The sequence below is a fragment of the Brienomyrus brachyistius genome, chromosome 5 (genome assembly GCF_023856365.1).
Source record: "Brienomyrus brachyistius isolate T26 chromosome 5, BBRACH_0.4, whole genome shotgun sequence".
Taxonomy (NCBI): domain Eukaryota; kingdom Metazoa; phylum Chordata; class Actinopteri; order Osteoglossiformes; family Mormyridae; genus Brienomyrus; species Brienomyrus brachyistius.
Window position 1 is genome coordinate 25,146,744 of NC_064537.1, and position 19,934 is coordinate 25,166,677.

General features: G+C 37.8%; 1 protein-coding gene across 1 annotated transcript in view; it reads right to left on the reverse strand.

The window, feature by feature from the left end:
• Positions 1 to 11,256, reverse strand: part of LOC125741950 (heparan sulfate glucosamine 3-O-sulfotransferase 2-like) — a 40,341-nt gene extending 29,085 nt beyond the window's left edge. The window contains exon 1 of the mRNA XM_049013516.1: positions 10,020 to 11,256. Within this exon, the coding sequence (XP_048869473.1) occupies positions 10,020 to 10,585 (566 nt within the window). The 5' untranslated portion in view covers positions 10,586 to 11,256. The remainder of the gene's footprint in view (positions 1 to 10,019) is intronic.
• Positions 11,257 to 19,934: the final 8,678 nt, after the last annotated feature.

Below are 19,934 nucleotides of genomic sequence, written 5' to 3' on the forward strand. Positions count from 1 at the left end.
AACTTTGAGTCTCTTTCTATGACCAGAACTTCAGCAAAGAAGTGCCCTGAGGAAAACTATAGTGGTGGGTCGTGGTGCAGAGTAGGTCACCCTGCAATCGCTGCAGTCAAAAGTAAGAGATCAAACCAGAGTCGGAAATCACAACACAGACAGGAAGAAGATGAGGGTTAACAGAGCAAAGAGGAAGTAATTAGACTGAAGCAGCATTCAGCTGTTTTTGGTAGGTAATCATTGTTAGCCAGCATTATTGTTTGGCTCAGCAAAAGTAAAGTTTCCTATGTTGAGCATGAAAAGTTACTAACTGATTCAAATTATTCAGTGATTACTGACCAATTGCTCTTAAACAAGGTTTTCAGTTTAACAAATTTTCAATTAAGGGAAAATATTTTAGCAGCAGAAATGCATTTGATACTGTAAACACACTCTGTCTGTGAAGTATTGTAGTTCTCATGTCGTTCGTATCCCTTAGGGGAGGTGGGACAATTTCTTTAAAGAACTGATTGGTAAGAAAGAGACAAATTTAATTAAAATTAGATTGACTTCTCACTGGCTGGTTTAGCTGGAGCATCTGTTGATGAATTTGCAATTTATGCTTTATAAATTTATTTGCCAAAGCAGGCCAGATAATTGATTTACTGCGCTCTGTGAATTGCATGATGCAGCAGTTTTGGTTGCCACTGAAATTTCAAGGTACCGTATTCTTCGCTCACCATATGTCTTGATGATAATATAAAATGCAGCATATGCCAACTTGTCACTTAGAAAGAAACTTTTGAATAACACTGTTTTTTAAGAGTTTTATGGGTTTTATCTGTTCACCTTCCAACTGTTTATCCTAGTCCAATTCACCTGGAGTCAATCCCAAAAGCACAGCCCAAGGCTGGGATACACCCTGGATAGGATGCCAGTCCATCAAAGGGCATGAGGCTGGGGTACACCCTGGATGGGATGCCAGTCTATTATAGGGCAGAAAGATGGACAAGATGCCAGTCCATCACAGGGCACGAGGCTGGGGTACATCCTGGATGGGATGCCAGTCTATTATAGGGCAGAAAGATGGACGAGATGCCAGTCCATCACAGGACACGAGGCTGGGGTACATCCTGGATAGGATGCCAGTCCATCAAAGGGCATGAGGCTGGGGTACATCCTGGATGGGATGCAAGTCTATTATAGGGCAGAAAGATGGACGAGATGCCAGTCCATCACAGGGCACGAGGCTGGGGTACATCCTGGATGGGATGCCAGTCTATTATAGGGCAGAAAGATGGACGAGATTCCAGTCCATCACAGGGCACGAGGCTGGGGTACATCCTGGATGGGATGCCAGTCTATTATAGGGCAGAAAGATGGACGAGATGCCAGTCCATCACAGGGCATAAAAACACTCTTGATAGGAAACTTAGAGACACCAAACTGCCTGCGTTTTATGTGCAGGAGAAAACCAGAGTATCCAGAAGACATGGGGAGAACATTCAAACTCACACACACACACACACACACACACACACACACACACACACACACACGTATGTTTGTGGGGAATGCCCATTCTTTTCTATGGTCATACCTATTATCCCAACTATGATGACCTTAACCCCTAACCAAGCCCTAACCTTAACCGTAAGTAACCAATGAAAATGCGAGACTTAGTTTTTTGAGTGCATTTACAGATTTTTTAGAAAATTTAGGTTTATATTGCAGGAACCTGAAAAATGTTTCCACAAGCTAAAACGTAACATATTTTACCACCCACAATGTGGTAAATACACCCCCCCGACACACACACAGTTGAACCCCCAACCCCACAGAGGTAAGGCAACAGAGCTACCAAATGAACCACTGTGTCATTCTTTAGGGGTTCATATGAAATAAATATAATTGTGACACTATATAGCTACAGAAGAAATGTGTGGCAGGTTGTTCTGTAGTGGAGTTCTTCCAGACAGAAGCAATGAACAGCAGTTTAAGAAAACCAAGGGCTTTATTATATAAAAATAAATAAATAGGAAATGTCGCCGGGACACCCTTTACGTGGCATATCCAAATCTAACAATGTTGCATCAAAACACTGCAGAAATACAGAGCAAATGAGACACTAATTTAAAAACAACCTCACTGTAAGTATGCTTCATAGTACTTAAAACACAAATCTGTCCAACTGACTGCTATAAAGCTGTAACAAGCTAAACAGTCCGATCAGGGCCAACTATGTTTCTTTAATGGACCTGTCTGTGCGGATCAAATCACTGTGGGACGACAAAACATTACCCACACATAGCCTGAGCTCTACCTCCCGCTAGCTTACACAAGCGTTGATCTAAATCAAAATCAAATTATCTTTACCTTCTGTGGCTTTTCAGGAAATAAGTTACCTAGAGTGTATATCAAGCCTGAAAGCGACCGAAGCCATCTGAAAAATGCTTTTGCCTCTAGTCGCTACTTTCGTGTCGTTGACTGACTAGATCTTGTCAGGTCAAGATCAGTATCTATGCTCACTTGCCGTACCGAGTACATTAGGAATCGTGTTGCAGTCTTCACAGTAGCTGTGGTCCAAAACAGAGTCTGGAGGTTCACTTTCAGTCAATCTGCCGACTCACCATTTGTGAGACCCTATCGGCATCCATGCAGGTATCACTTGGTAGGAACAACAAATCTTTTCTTAAAACCTGTGTTTCACTGAAAGGGAAACATAACAACAGGCAGATATACTACTTGATAGATGCTTCCATATGACCATGTTAAATCCAGCCTTCAAGACTGACTGGACATAATCATTATTCAGGAAATTATTCCATCACCTCGAATGCAAAAGTCTCACCCAAACATCATGGGAACTTGATTCCATTCAAGTTCCCTTTTCTACAAAAATGAACATATCCATCACAATTTGGTAAAATTGGAAAAACCAAAGGGTCACCTCAGGGGTAACGATTAATTTTCTCAGCTCAAAGCATCTTCCCACATTCATGTACAGTACAGGTACAGGTCGTCCCTGGGTTAAGTACGTCCGACTTACAGACAACTGGTACTCATGTACGGACTGCCATAAAGCCTACTGTATAAAAAAACTGAACTAAATATGATGGTTGATAATAAGAAATGCATACAGTGGTTTGTAATGCTCATGAAAACATTGTGCTGTTTCAGAGGTTCGTCGGCTCGAGTTACAGCACAGTGCTGTATGTAGTTACTTGTATTATTACTGTAGTATTATTATCCATCCATCCATCCATTTTCCAAACCGCTTATCGAAGTTTTTCTTAAGTGTTTTATATGTATAGAAAGGTAAAAATATATACTAACTTTTGACTAACTGATGCTAAATATGACCTAGTTGTAACTGTTCTAAGATACCTACAAATATGACTTAAAGACAGACCTAGAGAACAGATCGTATTCATAACCCAGGAATTGCTTGTCTAATAGAAATATTCCCCAAAATATTTTATGGAAAAAGTTTAGGGATTTTTTATATAATAGAGTTGCCCCTTCCACATCGCGAGGCTTAGGGACAAAGGATTTTATGAAAGCATGTGTGAGCCAGAATATGCTTTGTATGCAAATGCTATAATGATTGTGATTATTAATATGAAAGCCAACAATCAACAGTATCCTTATAACATCACCTTATACTCAATTTCAAGGTCTATGTTCAATGCCGATTTACTCTAGATAAGTCCAATAAGAAGAACAGTCCATTACAAAATAGCCTTTTCAGTTGACCTTAAATTTATGTGGTACAAGATATAATTTAGTTAGAATGTTGGTGAAGGAATTACAAGACAATTTTCCACAAATAAAGGGAAAGGTTTGTCACTGTGACTGAGTAGTATATACATGCAGATTTGGCTACGAAAACCTGCAGCTCGAATTAAAATTTTATGATTCAGAAGCAGCCCTAATATCATGGCTTTAACATAAACGCCTTCAAATTTCCCACGTACGTCAGCACCCGGCACCACTAACCCTCCAGGCAATTAAGCTTTCTTGTCTTTAAGCTTGTCATTTTGTGGAAAGTACTTTTGCGAAGTGCCAGGTCATTTTCTGCACCTGAATGGTTTCCCGACAGCCAACTTTGACTAATGAGGCACGGATTTACTTTTCTCAGCTTTTAAAGATGTTCACTCTCATGTTTGTCCATCAAAAGATGCTAATCCCGTTAAACTTGCATTTTTGGAAAAAGTGTGTTCGGTTTTGGCTTACTTTGAGTCGGTTCCAAATTCAGGTTATTGATTTGTTTGTTTGTATGTATGAAACCCCTGTTGTATTTGTTTGTTTTATTTGTGCAGGACCCCTATTCATTCATTCATTCATTCATTCATTCATCAATCAATCGATCAATCAATCAATTAGTTATGCATTTGCATCTGAAAAAACAAGACCATGAATCACCAGAGGACCAACTGAGTAAAGGGTGTTCTTTGCAGAAGTTGTTCAATGCATGTAGATTTCTGGAATAACAATTCAATTCCCCCTTAATAGCAGCATGTTGCTCTAAATAAAAAAATGTTTAGGTCACTGTTGTGTTGGCACTTACAATGGAAGAAGAAGAAGAAACAATCTATACATCAGCTATAGAAATCTCTGAAATGTATACTTCCCTCTGCTTCTCCACATTGGATTGCTTTGTGTATGACCTGTCATCACAGGCTTTGTAATCTCCACTGGGAGAGGATTGGCTACTCTATGGAGAACACAGCAAATGGTAATTCTGCATTTCTGCTTTACTGTGACATTTTACTCTAAAGAGCTTAGGTGGTTAACTGACTTAAATCCATGACTCTGGCACTCGTTATATGGCAGTGTTAAAATCCATAGCTATAGAGCTAATTATGTCTTTTCAGGTCAGATGATCTTTCCTTTTGCTGGAGAAATGGACAAATTTTATGATTTTTTTTAATTGCAACCCTTGAGAGTTGTTTAATATTAACATGGCTTACTGGCCAGGGCCCAACCTCATCAAGTAGCCATAAAATGAGACTAAACTGCATCACCAATTAAATTAATTTGAGCAACAACTAGGATACACTGTTATCTGAGAGTAGCAACAATGTTATGGCCAAATACAGTCACCTGCGCAAAAGTCACTTTGGATGAAATGTATTAAGTAATTTGCACAATGCATAATCTGGCAGCGTTTGCAAATGTAACCTGTTGCTGTTTACATAATTAATATTTTCCAGTTTTTAATGTAGTACAATGCATGCATCCATCATCTATCTTTTAATTGCAGCATAGGGTTGCGCGGGCCTGGAGCCTATTCCACATGGCAACATAGACTGGGTGGAATGCCAGTTCATCACAGGACTCACAGACAAGCACACAGCAACACACTAATGGAAATTTTTAAATGCCATTCAACATAATTGCATGCCTTTGAACTATGAAAGGAAGCCGCACCACCCAGAGAGAAAAAATACGCTAGAGGGATTCAAACCAACAACCCTATACAGTATGTATTATGATCTTTTTTGCATTCCTTTTTTTCCTCTTGCTGCTAATACATTAGCATAGCATACACTCTAATGCTTCAGTGAGCTAATCTTGGACAAATTGACCGAACATTCACGGTTATTACGGAACACAACAACGTGAACATACTGGAGTTTAAAGAAGGCAATACAATTCATTTAGCTTTAAGCACTGGAACGTGGGTTGACCCTAAAGTGGGAGCTGAAATATTTTAAATAAAATAAACCAAATCCCATTACAGGAAAACTGTTCACACCACTAAATGTTTATTAACAGGAATCAGCAGTAGTACTGAAGAGTACTTCATATTACCATTATTGACAATCATTGGATGGTTGAAGTATACCATTTGCATGGGAGAAATATGGTGCACATAAAATTGGCATTAATGTCCTTTGTTTTAGGAACAATAGTGCTGGCATTTTAAAAAGCCGAAAGGCAAAAATAACTGTCGGTTAAAAATGGAAAGTAGCAATTTGGCAATTCTGCTACAAAATGCCTAGGATCATTTGCACTTTTACAGAGTATTTGTTAATCATTCCTGCTTCATTACACATACTTCATTTGTTTTTTGGACTGATGTCTCTAAGGTGATGTTAGTATGTCATTGTGCGAGTGACTGTGCTCCTGCAGGAGACTAGTCTTACCTCCTGAATATCCCCAGTCTCCTGCCCTGTGTTTTCTTGGATAGGTTCCAGACTAACTGTGACTATACTCGGGATAAGCAGTTGTGAAAATGGCACGGATGGATTACTGGCTGTTCTTTTAGCGCACACAATTTAGCCTATTAAATTCTTGATGAGAGGCCAATTAGTCGTGAAGGGAATAAGAATTTATCAGGTACTTTTTGATAACGATGTATTGCTTGTCATCGAATCATCTTTACATTTGGTTCATTAAAATAAAACAACTCAAAGTAACAAGCTATATGTAATCTGCTTAAACAATCAATTCTACAGTTTATGTCTATTGCTCAGAACTTTACAATCAGCCACTACACACTGTGCACTGCATTTAAACAAATACTTCAATTTTCACAAGCATATTCCATCAGGAATGTCATGCACATGAAATATTTCTCTAATATGTTTATTATGTTTATTATTGTTTTTCACCTTCAAAATGCTTATACACGCACAGACACACACACAGTCTATATATAGTACTTACCTTTTACAGCTACACATATTCAGTTCATATACACTAGTGCATGCACACAGTAAAGCAGCACAATAAAATCTCCATAAACCCCAGACGTAAAATATTTAGTTAGACGAATATTGATGCAGACATCACAATGATTTATGGGAAATCTATTGCTAGTCGCTCAAAAAACCATCTACCCAAACACATATTTCGGAAGTACATGGCCTGGAAGCATATGGCATGAGGCAAGATAAACTTGCCATAATACCAGTAAATTCCAGGGCCTTCATCGTCGTGCACATTCATACACAAAGTGGTCACAGATTGCATCGCAAGTGATATAGCAGCTAAAATTTTTGGGACTCACAAGTAGTCTGTTGGGAGGAATAATCAATGTAAATGCTGGAATTGCAGGTTTGCATCACCATAAACATGAAATTATACACAGAGGATATCATAGTTTCTCACAAATTATGATCTCTCCAGATTCATCTGCAAAGTGCTACCACTGTAGATATACAGTATAAAGAATAATGTTTATTGGTCTTTTCCTATACATTACTATACAAGAAAATTATTTTGCTTCTACTGAAATATGTACAATGAAATATCCAGGAAAAAAATGTATGAAGGAAGCAAACGATTCATCAAAGCTGAAATATAGGGAATTGCAAATTAAGGCGACGATTTCTGATCCAGCAGTCTCTTCCTGCCCTCGCGTGCTGCCCGACATCACACACATCTGTGCAATTAAAGACTAGTATGATTCTGGTTATGGCTTCAACATAGCAATACCCAGTCACCTGTAACTGTCAAAATCTGACAAGACTGAATGTAATATAGGTTTGCATGTGAATGCTTGATGGTAACCAGCTGTTTCAAAGAAGACATTAAATCCTGAGTGCCGTCTTGAGATATAACATGAGGTATGAAATTACTCTCTTGTAAGGGTAACCATTACATTCTGTGTCAAGGGTTAAGAAGCACAGAAAGACTAATCTGGCTGTTTTATCAAATGCCTTCATAAAAACAGTACATTTAAAATTCTCGGGGAGTCCACAAAGATCCAGGCGCACAAGATTTTGTTTTTGTGGTTGAAGCTTCCTGACAGGATTTGAAAAGATGAGTTTCTATTGTATAGTTAAGTTATACAGGTAATGTTTTGTAATTGTTTTAGATTTTTTTTCCCCATTTGAATCAAAACAAGAATAGATACATTATGTACCATAAGTTCAGAAAACAAAGTACAAATGCATACCTTGAAATAAAATGTTTTTTTGTGTATTTATCTTTTTTGTGTCAACTTTCAGTATACTGTCAAATTTCAGTACACTGCAAACTAAATGACTATTTGAATAGATTAAATAAACATTATGTGAAAAAACCTTTTATAAGTAAATACTCACTGCATTTAACATCATATAACTGTTTTAATCTCTCTATCTTCTATAACATTGGGCTATGGGAGGAGGTCATGGGGCAATACTGTGAGAACATAAAGCTCCACATTCACAGAGCAAAGGAAAGATTCAAATCTCCAATGCTGGAGGCGTGAGGCAACAGTGCTACCAAATGGGCTCTGTGACAATGCAAAGCATGTAAATCACCTGGATCATAACCAGAGAACATCTTTCAATCCTTCTTGTTCACACCAGTGACATTCAGATGCAGCACGATAAACGATTTATATTTCTGAGCATCACCTGTTGTATATAAGATTAGCTTATTCCAGATGACTCAAGGATATTTTAGTATTATATATTATTTATAATTATTTAAAAATCAAAAGCATTTCTGAGTGATAGTGTTAGATAAGGAGACACTGGTGCAGGGCACCAAATCCCTGAATGCATTTTAGACACAAGTCATTCGCATAAATTTCTGTTTTATCAACATCCCAGATACAAGGAGATATGAGAATTCGCTTCTACTTATTCCACTTGTCTAACTATCTCTGGCCAAACACTACAGCCTTTCTGTAGCGGAGCCTATTGCACAGACTAAAGGTAGCAATGCCTTGTCAGCACTGTGTAAGTCCATCTGAAAACCATGGACATCAGAAAATAGTGTGTTTCAATGGCAATGCACACCACCCGTGCCAAGCTATTACTGTGGAAACTTCTTGTATTACCGCCTTAAATTTACCTCAGTCGGGTAAAGGTAAGGTCAGGTAAAGGCGACATATAGAGACCATTACTTATTTGGTTCTTTACTGCAGGAACAATAAGAAGCACCTCAGGTCAGAAGAAATAGAAGACTTTGGACTATATGTATCCATATTAATTGCATCTAGCTGTACTTTCACACCACTTTCCCCATTTCATACATGAAACAGACTAGAAAAAGAGGCACCTGTGCGGTTCTTCACTCTGGTTGTGCATAATGGTCTCAAGGCTGGATGTGAGATAGCAGGTGAATCCACTTCTAAAAGCTTTCAGCAGGCAAAACAAATAAATATCCCCAAAGCATCGGAATCAGCGAAATTCACGCTGTACTCAAGTGCATATTAATAAAGATACAGCATATTCTTCAACCTACTTTATTATTATTATTATTACTACTATTATTATATGTACAATACATGCTGCGGACCTTGATAGTAAAATGTGTGTTTATACATTTAAGCCTATAAACTTTATAAATTAGCAAAGATACACAGCAGAATATTAGAAAAAGACATCCAGGAAAAATTTTGCATCAGTGACAAAATATGATGTAATGAATTTTGTGTGACTGTTCACTTTATTGCCTATTATTATAGATGTCTCTCTACTGTAGATGATATAGATGTCTCTACTACAGTACCTTGCTATCTGCTACCTTTTTCATTTGGGTTCTAGTGGTGATGCTTCTCTGATGCGCTTCATTTATATTTGTATATTGTGTCCAGAAATGTCCTATATGAACGAGATACGAGTTAAAGTTCTTACTTTTAATGTTCAAGTAGGTATTGCGAATAGCCAAGTTTAACTTTTTACATCTAGTTTTACATTCGGATTAAGCAGTAAATCTTCTCATCAATGGGAATTTTAAGTGAAAGACACAGGCCTACAGTAATGCGAATTAATTTAACACGCACACAGAGTGCCACATCAGTATGTAATGAGCCAACTAGGTTCCTAATATATTGATGCAAGAAATTCTATTGGATATCACATTTTATATTTGGAATTTACAGTGGCACATATAAAATTTTAATCTCTCATTCCGAAACAGTAAGTGAATTTTGCTTTCCGATTTTCTTGCAGTTCCCCTCAAACTCGTTTTACGTACGTTTAAATTACGCACCTCGAACGGTTCTATTTCAATCATACAATAATAGATAGAGAAGAGATATCTCCTGCATGCACACAAAATAATAATAATAAAAAATAACGAGGGGGCGCTGGTTTACTTACCTATACCAGTCTAATCCTCTATCATAGTTTCTATCAAAGAAGTGCGGTTCTGTGCCGACTGCTCGCACATCTGGGTGAATCCGAATGAACTCCAATACTGCCCGAGTACCCCCCTTCTTTACGCCGACAATGATCGCATTAGGTAACTTTTTGTTCCCAAATTTTGGTGAGCCGGTGTTGTTATTGATTATCTTTCGATCCAAAGCGCCGGAACCCCGAGGACTGTTTATGAAGGGTACAGCTGGAAAGTTTTTGCTTTGGTTGTTTATTTGGATCGTTTCTAAGCGAGTCAGATCTGCCTTTGAGGTTGTATCCCGGGTCCCCTTTGGATCTACGGACAAAGTGCAGTAATTTGATTTTTGCAGCATTTTTTTGCTCCCGACACTCTGGAAAAGGAGGCATCTGTGCTGTTCATCACTCTGGCCGTGCATGATGGTATCAGAACAGAATATAAGACTGTAGCACAAGTACGTGAAGGATAAAGAAAGTGTGAATATGAAAAGAAATTTCCTGGTAAGCCTATTTGAAGATGGCACGACTCGGCTGGTAAGGAACCTATATGCCATTTCTCCATGGATTACGAGATTGCATGTTTTTCCTTTTGGAGAATCCCAGTTCTTCTGTGTGTTCCCGGAACGTCTGTAGTATGCAGCAACATTCCGGAGGGATCTTATAGGAAACTACAAAGCCCAGTTATGGCAACGCGATAGATTCGGCAATATAACATTGCCTTAAGAAATTGATGACATTTTTTCCGTGCAATATAAAAAATGAGTCTCGGCGTAACTGATTTGCCACCTGCCATCTGCCACCAAGACATCGCCTTTTCAGAGTTTAAGACAGTCTCTTTGACTTGGTTCCACGGTTATATAGCGCAGGATGTCACCACGTGAACATTCCTGGAAAGTGAACATTAAACATCATAATAAATAAAGCAGTCCTGCAAATGTTTTTTCTTTCTTTTACAGTTCCTTATTTTGAAAATACTAAGTCGCAGTGTAATATATTACATTACTGTCCAGGTTATGAACTTCCAAATATCCACTTCAGAATTCCCAGTTAGGCATTTCATGGCTAGTGTTGTCAGTTTTAAGCCTTCTAATGTCTCGCAGGACATTGGGATGCTGTTCCGTTTCTGGTCTTGCTCTCTCAAACTTGCAACTATGCCTTTGCAGCAGCAAGGCGCTGACGATAAATATTTAAAGACACCAGGTGACGTCAGTTCTTGTCTCCAAAACACGTTATTTTACCAAGAAATAGCGAGCATACAGCAAAACGAAATTTTAATCATTGATTGTCTCTTTCTTATTTTACTCCACTATCTTGACACTTATTTACTTGGACTAAACGGAAATAATGATATTTTTTTCTGGATTTACGTTTTAATAGGCTACATCTAGCCCGTTTACTGAAAATACTGTAATGAAATAGGAGTCCGAAATGGCTTGACTCTGTATATTGCAAAGGTATTTAACAAGGTATCAAATTTTCTTTGTGTAGTTTGTAAAAATTATGTGCTCTATAGGTAGATTAAATCAGAGATAACTCGGGTATTGCGCATTTATTACATTGTAAACATAACTTGTATTATATGTACTAATTTAAGTGGTATACGTCTCCTTGTAGATCTCTGTTGTGCAGTGTTAAATATATAAAAGTTACGGGCTAAATAATTATAATATACAGGGATTATTTGGTGGCATTAAACGTCTAATTTATAATATCCTACAGATGCGAATCGTAATTTTGGTCGGCTTCCAATAACACTGTATTATTTGCATCATAATTATGCTAATCGTGTAAGTTCATTAGAGAGGTATTAGAAGGGCTAAATGCCATTGTGGCATTTTAGCAAATGAATGCCGATTGAGATGCGCTTGGGTAAGATTTCTGTAACTTCTCATACTTCCTAAGGCTCCATCTAGTGTCCCGAAACAGAAACGGAGAAAAGCCGCGTATTCCAAATCCAGTTACGATAGTTTGAGAGAAAAACACTCACCACAGCATTAGAATAAGACTACAGGATATACAAGAAAATGTTTTCAAGCAATCACATTTCGTATTTTGTGTTATTAAGATAGATTTATCTTATATAGTTTTTAATGATGATCATACCACGAATGGGTTAGCTGTTTTGGGAGTATTTCAGTCACCAGTTAGGGTAGCATGCAAAGCCTTATGGACACAGACAGTGAAAATGTAATTGATTCGTCAGTGCCTTATCTCCGGGAGCTTGGGGCATGTGCCAGGAAGGAAAAGGTGCAAGACAATAAATGCCAGTCTGCATCTGGGCACACGGGACACACCATTTATAGAGACCAATACATTTAAACAACGTTTCTTTTGGCTGTGGGAGGAAAGTGGAGAACCCAGAGGGAACTCATACACAAATCAACTCGCAGACCTGGAGGCTATTATTTATTATAGCATCCAGCCCACTACAGGGCACATGCTCACACACTGTGGCCAATACTGGGATGCCAGTTAGCCTCACTGCATAGCTATATGTATGCTCTACAACTATATTATATTTTCCTCATGTGTCACTGTTATGACTCTAGCTTGAGTGAATGTGCACATATAATGTTCCAGGAGTATTTCAATGATTTTTAAAATGCTTTCTTAGTAGAAGAGCCTGTAATATAATATGTTTCCATTGGTAACTGTATATGTTCGGTCAGGTGTAATGCACTGAAATTGTCTTTAAAGTGAAAGAACAACAGCCATATTTCTACTGGCAATGTGCTCCTACCATCACCATGACTAAGTGCTGAAGAGGCCAGTGAGGTGACCTGCATCACTCCCCACAATGTCCTTGTTGGTAATTGTTTCAGTTCTTTTGCATTTTGACAACACTGCTCTATTTAGGGGTGAGTAACTGGTCAATTCTCTGCAGCAAGATGCATCACCCTCTTTAAGAATGATGACAAGTCCGAAATTAGCCTTAAAGGTTTTCCATGGTTATCCCGTCCCCATTGTCTTGTAAAAATAAAATAATCATTTAACCCCATTTGGAACTTATTAGATATTACTGTTTTTTTTGTTTTGTTTTTTATAACATGTTTTTAAGCATGATTTTGTGAGATTTGTCAGTTCAATGATGTTATTACATTCAAATCAGTGTTTATTTAGAATTGATTATTTTTACACTTGTCATTTTCGTAAATTGTATATTCCTCATTCTACTCAACAATGAATGGTTTTCTGTTTGTTCTTTTTATTTGAGAAATCACTGTTCTCTAGATATTACACTTTGAGAACATTATACCTCCAAAGACAGATGACAGATGCCCGTCAAAAATCTGGTTACTACTGAAGTGTAAAACAGGGGACTACCTTCTTGTCCAGGTGACATGTTATATCGGATGTTTTAACAAGAGCTGTAAAATAGTAAAATGGTTCTTACAGAACAGTGGGTGGACACTTGACACTGGTGTAAGATTAATAAAGGGTGATCATGACAATGGTGATTATATTACAAAGAGACATAATAATGTCATGATGTTTACCTTCTTTGTATCATTTCTGTTTGTCTGTTCCTATTATTTTATATAAATCTAAGCACCAACTAAAGGCTTTTTCACAGCAAGCTATTCTTTCCTTTAGCAACCATTGAACCAGCTAATTGTCGCTGACATTTCTGCTGTATTGTTCAGCTGAAAAATATTTTCTTTTATTGATTTTTAAAGTTGTTCACAAAAGAGGTAAATGGCTCAGAAATGTCACCATTCAGTGAGGGTGCTTCATACCTCTGGATACTCTCCTCAGTTCGTTTCTGTCCATGCATGCTATGCCAGTATTTAAAATAAAATATGTATGACATTTTTTTATTAATACATTTTGAATGTGACATGGATTGCTATACGAGTGAGAAATTTTGCCAATCCACTACTTTTCCAGATCTCATCACTGGCGAAGCAGCTTAAAATAATGTAAAACAAAAAAAAAATCATATATGATACACATCTGTCTTATGTAGCGTGTTGTACTGTAATGTTCTAAAAATAACACAGTAAACATCTTTATTGTCATGGATTATCTAAAGCGTTTTGCTCTAGCATATCACAATTATTGGCTCGCCTGCACATCATTTTCACACACAATCTGTTCGGAGGAACAACACCCACCTTTTTAAGATTTTGATAAAACGGCCCAAAGCATCTTCAGAGATGCCCAGTTTACATCTTAAAACATTTTCGTCTGCCCTTGGTATTTGTTTGTGTGAAGCAGCTGAACATTTGATTTCACTAATATTATTAAGTGTAATAAAAGGTCACACTCTTTCAAATAATAGTCATTTCTGTTATCCTTCCTGCAAATTTATCTTGAAAAAAGTAGAATAACCATAATTAAGGGCCTACATCTATGTTAATACACTTGCCTTGTGGGTTTACACAATTGCAGAGGGGGTGGGAGGAGTTTTTCTGATGTTCTGCTATATTTGTTTTATTTGAAACATCATCTACAATTTTAAAGCACTAACTCCCTTGGGCAATTTTCTAACAAAACATGATTTTTTCCCTGTTTATTAGACACATTTATAAGGCCATAGATGTTAATGTCTCTTAGCCGATGCTGGAGAGTTTGGAGAATTCCCGGTGGACTGGTAACATTTCAGGCTAATTACTGTAGGCTAACAATATTGTGTTTATGTAAGTGCTTCGCTGCTCCATTTGGCCAGCATGTGATGAGCACGCCCAGGGCCACACTGCCTCCCACATGGGGGCTTAAACAAAAACATGCACAACGCTGTAACTATGTTCAGTTTTTCAGTAATTTGGGGGAGCCACTGAGTAGCCCCTCCTCAAGTGGAATAGCTTCCAGTTTGCTTTAAACTGAAGCTAATTATGTATGAATTACTATGAACTTATCAGGCAGTTAGATCAGCACGACAAAGTGTTAAAATGGATGGATGTTAAAATCTTAAAACGGACAGAAAGTGTCAGACTTCTCCCTGCCGGCCCACTCCCTCTTTAGGCTGCAGGTGTCGCTTAATCAGTCCCAGGTACCTTAACAACTGTTTCTCGTAGGCCATAGACCTTCTCAATAATCTTGAAGGAACTACAATGGACTTTGTTACATTCATAAGGTTAACCCCGTTTATTGTCGTTTTTCTATTGTTCTTGCTATTTGATTTATTTATTTATTTTTTTTACCTTTTTGAATACCTATCTTTAACCTTTTAATTCTTGGATCTGGATATCAGTCACTGTAACAATGTTGACATGGATCTTGGAACTAGTTAGCATCGTCTAGCTAAGGTTCACAATTTAATTTTTTTCCCAGTTTGAATATCACACCATAGCAAATAAATGGGCATATGCAAGAAAATAGCTCCATTTATAGCGAAAGGCATGCACACTGCACTGCATGTTATGATCCATGGTGTCGGTTTTAGGAGAAAGTAGCAATGTAGCAAAAAATGTTAAGTATATTCACAGCATATGGGGAAATCTAGATGTGCAGTTAAATATGTACACCTTCTTGTTGTATATTGTAAAGAAATAATCTTTACTATGGTCAGTTATTTTCAAACAATCCAAGTAATTGTATGGAAGTACATGAAAAACTATTTAGCAATGTAGCATCAGTACTACTAATAATTTCAATTTTGATGTGTAATTAAAAGCAGACATGGATGAAACTGATTCTGTAGGATAGGAGAGAGAAGATTCTACTTGAGGGTCCATAACAGAGACAAAAACCACTGGAGAGGACAGGAAAAGAGATACTAAGGGAGGTGAAGTGAATTCAGAGAAGACCATTACAAGGCATGATCACCTCGCAGCGACTGGAATACTTACCTTTTAAGGTAGGAATGTCGTTACTTTTTACATTTAATGTTTTTCTTGAGGTTTCAGATATATAAATCCACTTGCGACTTCAAATTATTTTTTTATAAGCTTGAATAGATTTTCAGTTGATGATTCAGTTAATATGAAAAGGAGTTTGAAGAACATGGTTGTGTTGTTCATGGGCTTGTTAATACAACACACTGTAACACAAAACAATATCATACATAAGACAGACAGACAGGCAGACAGACAGACAGGCAGACAGATAGACAGGCAGACAGATACAGTAGATAGATAGATAGACAGATAGATAGATAGATAGATAGATAGATAGATAGATAGATAGATAGATAGATAGATAGATAGATAGAAACCACTCCCCATTCCCTGCCCCCCAATTAGTGTGGCCCATTCTACATCACGTGACTCCCAGGCTAAAAGTCTCTTAGCTGGTGGCTCTGTGTTCTTAGCTGTAATCTCACCATGTAATATTTCTCTGTTATTTTGCTATTTGGTATAAAGTCAGAGGCTGCATATTGATTGCAGCTCTTTAGCTTCCTGTATGTTTATTTTTTCTCCTGAGCTCCTACTGCATTTTGTGCTGCAGTAAAAAGCATGACTTGTTGTGATTACTGTCTCAGTAGCAATTTTGAAATTAAATTAAATGATAAACGATTTGTTTAGGCACTTTTTCAGGTCTTTTAAACATCTGACTTTGGGAACCCTGCTTGCTATCAATAGGAAACAGCCAGAAATGTATCTGGGTATTACAGGGGAAGAGATGGAAAAAAATCAAGTGTACAAAAAAAACAAAATGAAGTGTACAAAAAAGGCCGGCAAGCAGAAGAGACAAACATTGCAGTTTGTTATTCTGATGAATAAATTTCTTATTATTTTGTACATTCTTACTGCACATAGCAATTACTTGAAGTACTAGCAATAACTTGTTTAATCATGTCTAAGCTAAAGGGGTCCTTGAAGTTTGAATATAAATCATTTAAAAATACTTGCAATGCATACATACATTAAAAAATGTACCACTGTCTAAAATGAGCATTGCTGTGACAAATATCAATAAAATAAGTGTTTGGTATTTTTATGTTTTGAAGTCCAAAAACATTAAGTAGTGCAACCATCAGAGCATATATGCAGAGGAAGAAAAACACATACAGTATAAAGGGAGAATTACTAGAAATCCAGAAAATTAGAAACTAGAAAACAGTCTGGCTTAAAAGCATTCGAATTGTTGAAAACCCTTTATCCCTGAATTGTGATTTGCTCAAATGCCAGGCAGCATCCCCAGTAGGAAGCAGACTGTTATTTTATGTGATTTTAATAAGAAAACATCAAACAGGATATTGCATCACAAAGACCTCAAGTGACCATTCTGGCATCCAAAATCCAAAAACAATGAAAAACTACTTATTTTTCAGTCATGGCTCATCTGGTTCAACTTTTCATACTAAGTGACATGATCTCATAATAACATGAATATATGGCATATGGCCGATCTCCCATGTGAAAAGTGTGCCACCCTGGGCTGACTGAGGGTGCGTGGGAAAAGTGCGAGAGGCTCAGTCCATGACCAGCGTTGCCAACTAAGTGACTTTGGAGCTAGTTTTAATAATTTTTTGACCTTCCCTAATGACTTAAAATATCAATGAGCAACTAGAGACGGATTTGGTGACTTCTTGCAACTTTGGTAACCTCTGTTCTTATTGTCGAGCAACAACAAAAATTAAGACCAATTTGTGAATGATTTGTACAGTCTGTGTTGCTCACAGTTATGAAAGTAACATGTTCTGCAGATCTACAGTGTCAGATACTATGCAGCTCAGCCGATGTCACTGGAGAGTATGCAGACCCGGAAGATGTGCTATGATGCCTATCGCCGTGCCGTGTGGCTTACAGTAAACTCATGGAAACAAAATGTAAGAACACAGAGAACTGGATGCTGTTCAGCAGTGTTAGATATGAAGATTGCATGTTTTTGCATATGATATGACATCATCTTTGTGTGACATCATAATTTCTGGTCGACAGCTAATGGCAACTTCTGGTGACATTTTTTTGGTACCCCATACCAATGACCGAGCTCAGGGACGGATTATGGGTTGTGTGGGCCCCTGGGCAAAACGTTCACGAGGGCCCCCCCCCCCCACCACCACCACCACCACCACCACCACCACCACAATTCAAGGGCCCTTGGGAGCCAAACGCCCTCCCTATAGGGTCAGGGGCCCTTGTAGGCAGAGGATCAAAGAATGTAGGCCCTCTAAAATAGACAAATGAAAATACATTGTTGATAGGCGTTGCAAATTGTTTTGGGCTAGGGGCCCCACGGGCCCCCTGCACCCCAAGGGACCCTGGGCAGCGGCCCCGCTGGCCCAGTCCGTAATCTGTCCCTGACTGAGCTAAGTTTGGGGCAAAGGTATAAACCCTCCATTCTCTTTTTAAAAATCTTCTCTGTCTCCATTTGTTCCACTGCCTGCCTCACCTACTCACTGGTGATGCAGTAATATTTTTATTGTAAAAAATGTTTGTTCTTAAGAATCTATGTATGTTCTTGGATGCAAGGGCAAGTTAGGGTGTCTAAACAGATGCCTGTTTAATTGTAAATGAGCTTACTCCAGCTGGTGTGACCAGTAAGTCAAATACAGTTAGTGCCAGCTGAAGTAGGTCATGTTAATTGAAGCTTTGAGAATCTTAAATACAGATTAAAGTTTTTAATACTTTTAAATTAATAAAACACGTATGATGACTGCAAATTAAATGAACATTTGTTGTATAGTACTGTCTTAGGCAGTCAAAGAAAATGTTTAGAATATTTATCTGAGTAGCCAGTGTATATTTGCTCAGAAAAAAAGTGTTTGTATTAGATTATTTACAAATGAACAATAACACAATAAAAAATACGGAATGAGCTTTGGGACCTGCAATGGTCTTATAGCCATCAAAAAAAGAACTTTTTGAAGAATAGAGGAAATTTTTGTTGCCAGCCCATTTCAGTTTCTGTTGTATTAGTTAATTAAGTCAGCCAGTGGTGAAATAAAAAGAATTTCTCGAGTGGCTGAAGTACTCTGGTTCTGTTTTCCACTCAGAAACGTGACAGATTTCAGTTGCTAGGTTGACCTTGTGCTAGTTTTAGATTGTTTACTAACCATTGATTACTTATTCTTAATCACCAATATCCTTGTCATTTTTTTCTAGTTATTAAAAAAGTGAGAGGAAAACAATTGTGAAAATGCCAGATGTTTAAAGCATAATGGAAAAGGCAAAAGTGAAATGATTATCAGAGTAAACACACAGAATGGAAAAGGGTGATGAGGGATATGCTTCATGTATCTCAGCACAAACTGAAATCTCTTGACACTGTGAACAATGAAATGCTAATTTGCTTTCGCTTCAGAATAGCAAGCATCGGTATTGCAGGTGCATTTTCAGGAGTAGTAGCAGGATTTGAACACTTTGTTTCTGGGGTTAAACTATAATCCAAATAAGTTCAGCAAAAATGATTCTATGCCAAAAAAATATCCTGAGCAAAAATGATAATTTTATATTTAGTGTTATGGGCTTCAACGATGACAACAACAGCAGAAAGTTTTTCGTTCGATTCAGGCACATATATGTCTATGTGAGTGTAACGTGAATGACTTTTATTTACATGGAATAACAAAGAGACTGTTCATGCTGTTCTCTCAGAACCCACCTTATCCTGTGAGTCAGCAAGTTGCAGAAAATTATGTGGATGTGCCTGAAGAAAAGTGGGTCCCCTTTTACAAAGATCATCACACACGTCAAGAGGACCCTACCATTCATGGGTCCTTGCATCTAGCCAGAATCTCCACACTCAATGAGGGATCTTAGAGCAGGATACAGACACACATAGCTACTGAAAAGAGAACATTGTAATAAATAAATCAGCAGCCTCCTCTCATACATGGTCCTTCTGAGAAAAGGATACCATACACCTCCATTGTTTCTGGCTGTAAAACAATCACAGAATCCCAGGGGGATAAAGACCGCTTCTCACATCCGGCACAATGGGCTTGTTTCTGGCCCTGCAATGTGAACAATAGAGACGTTTCCCCAGTGACTCGTTCCTCACACCAGCAGTAGT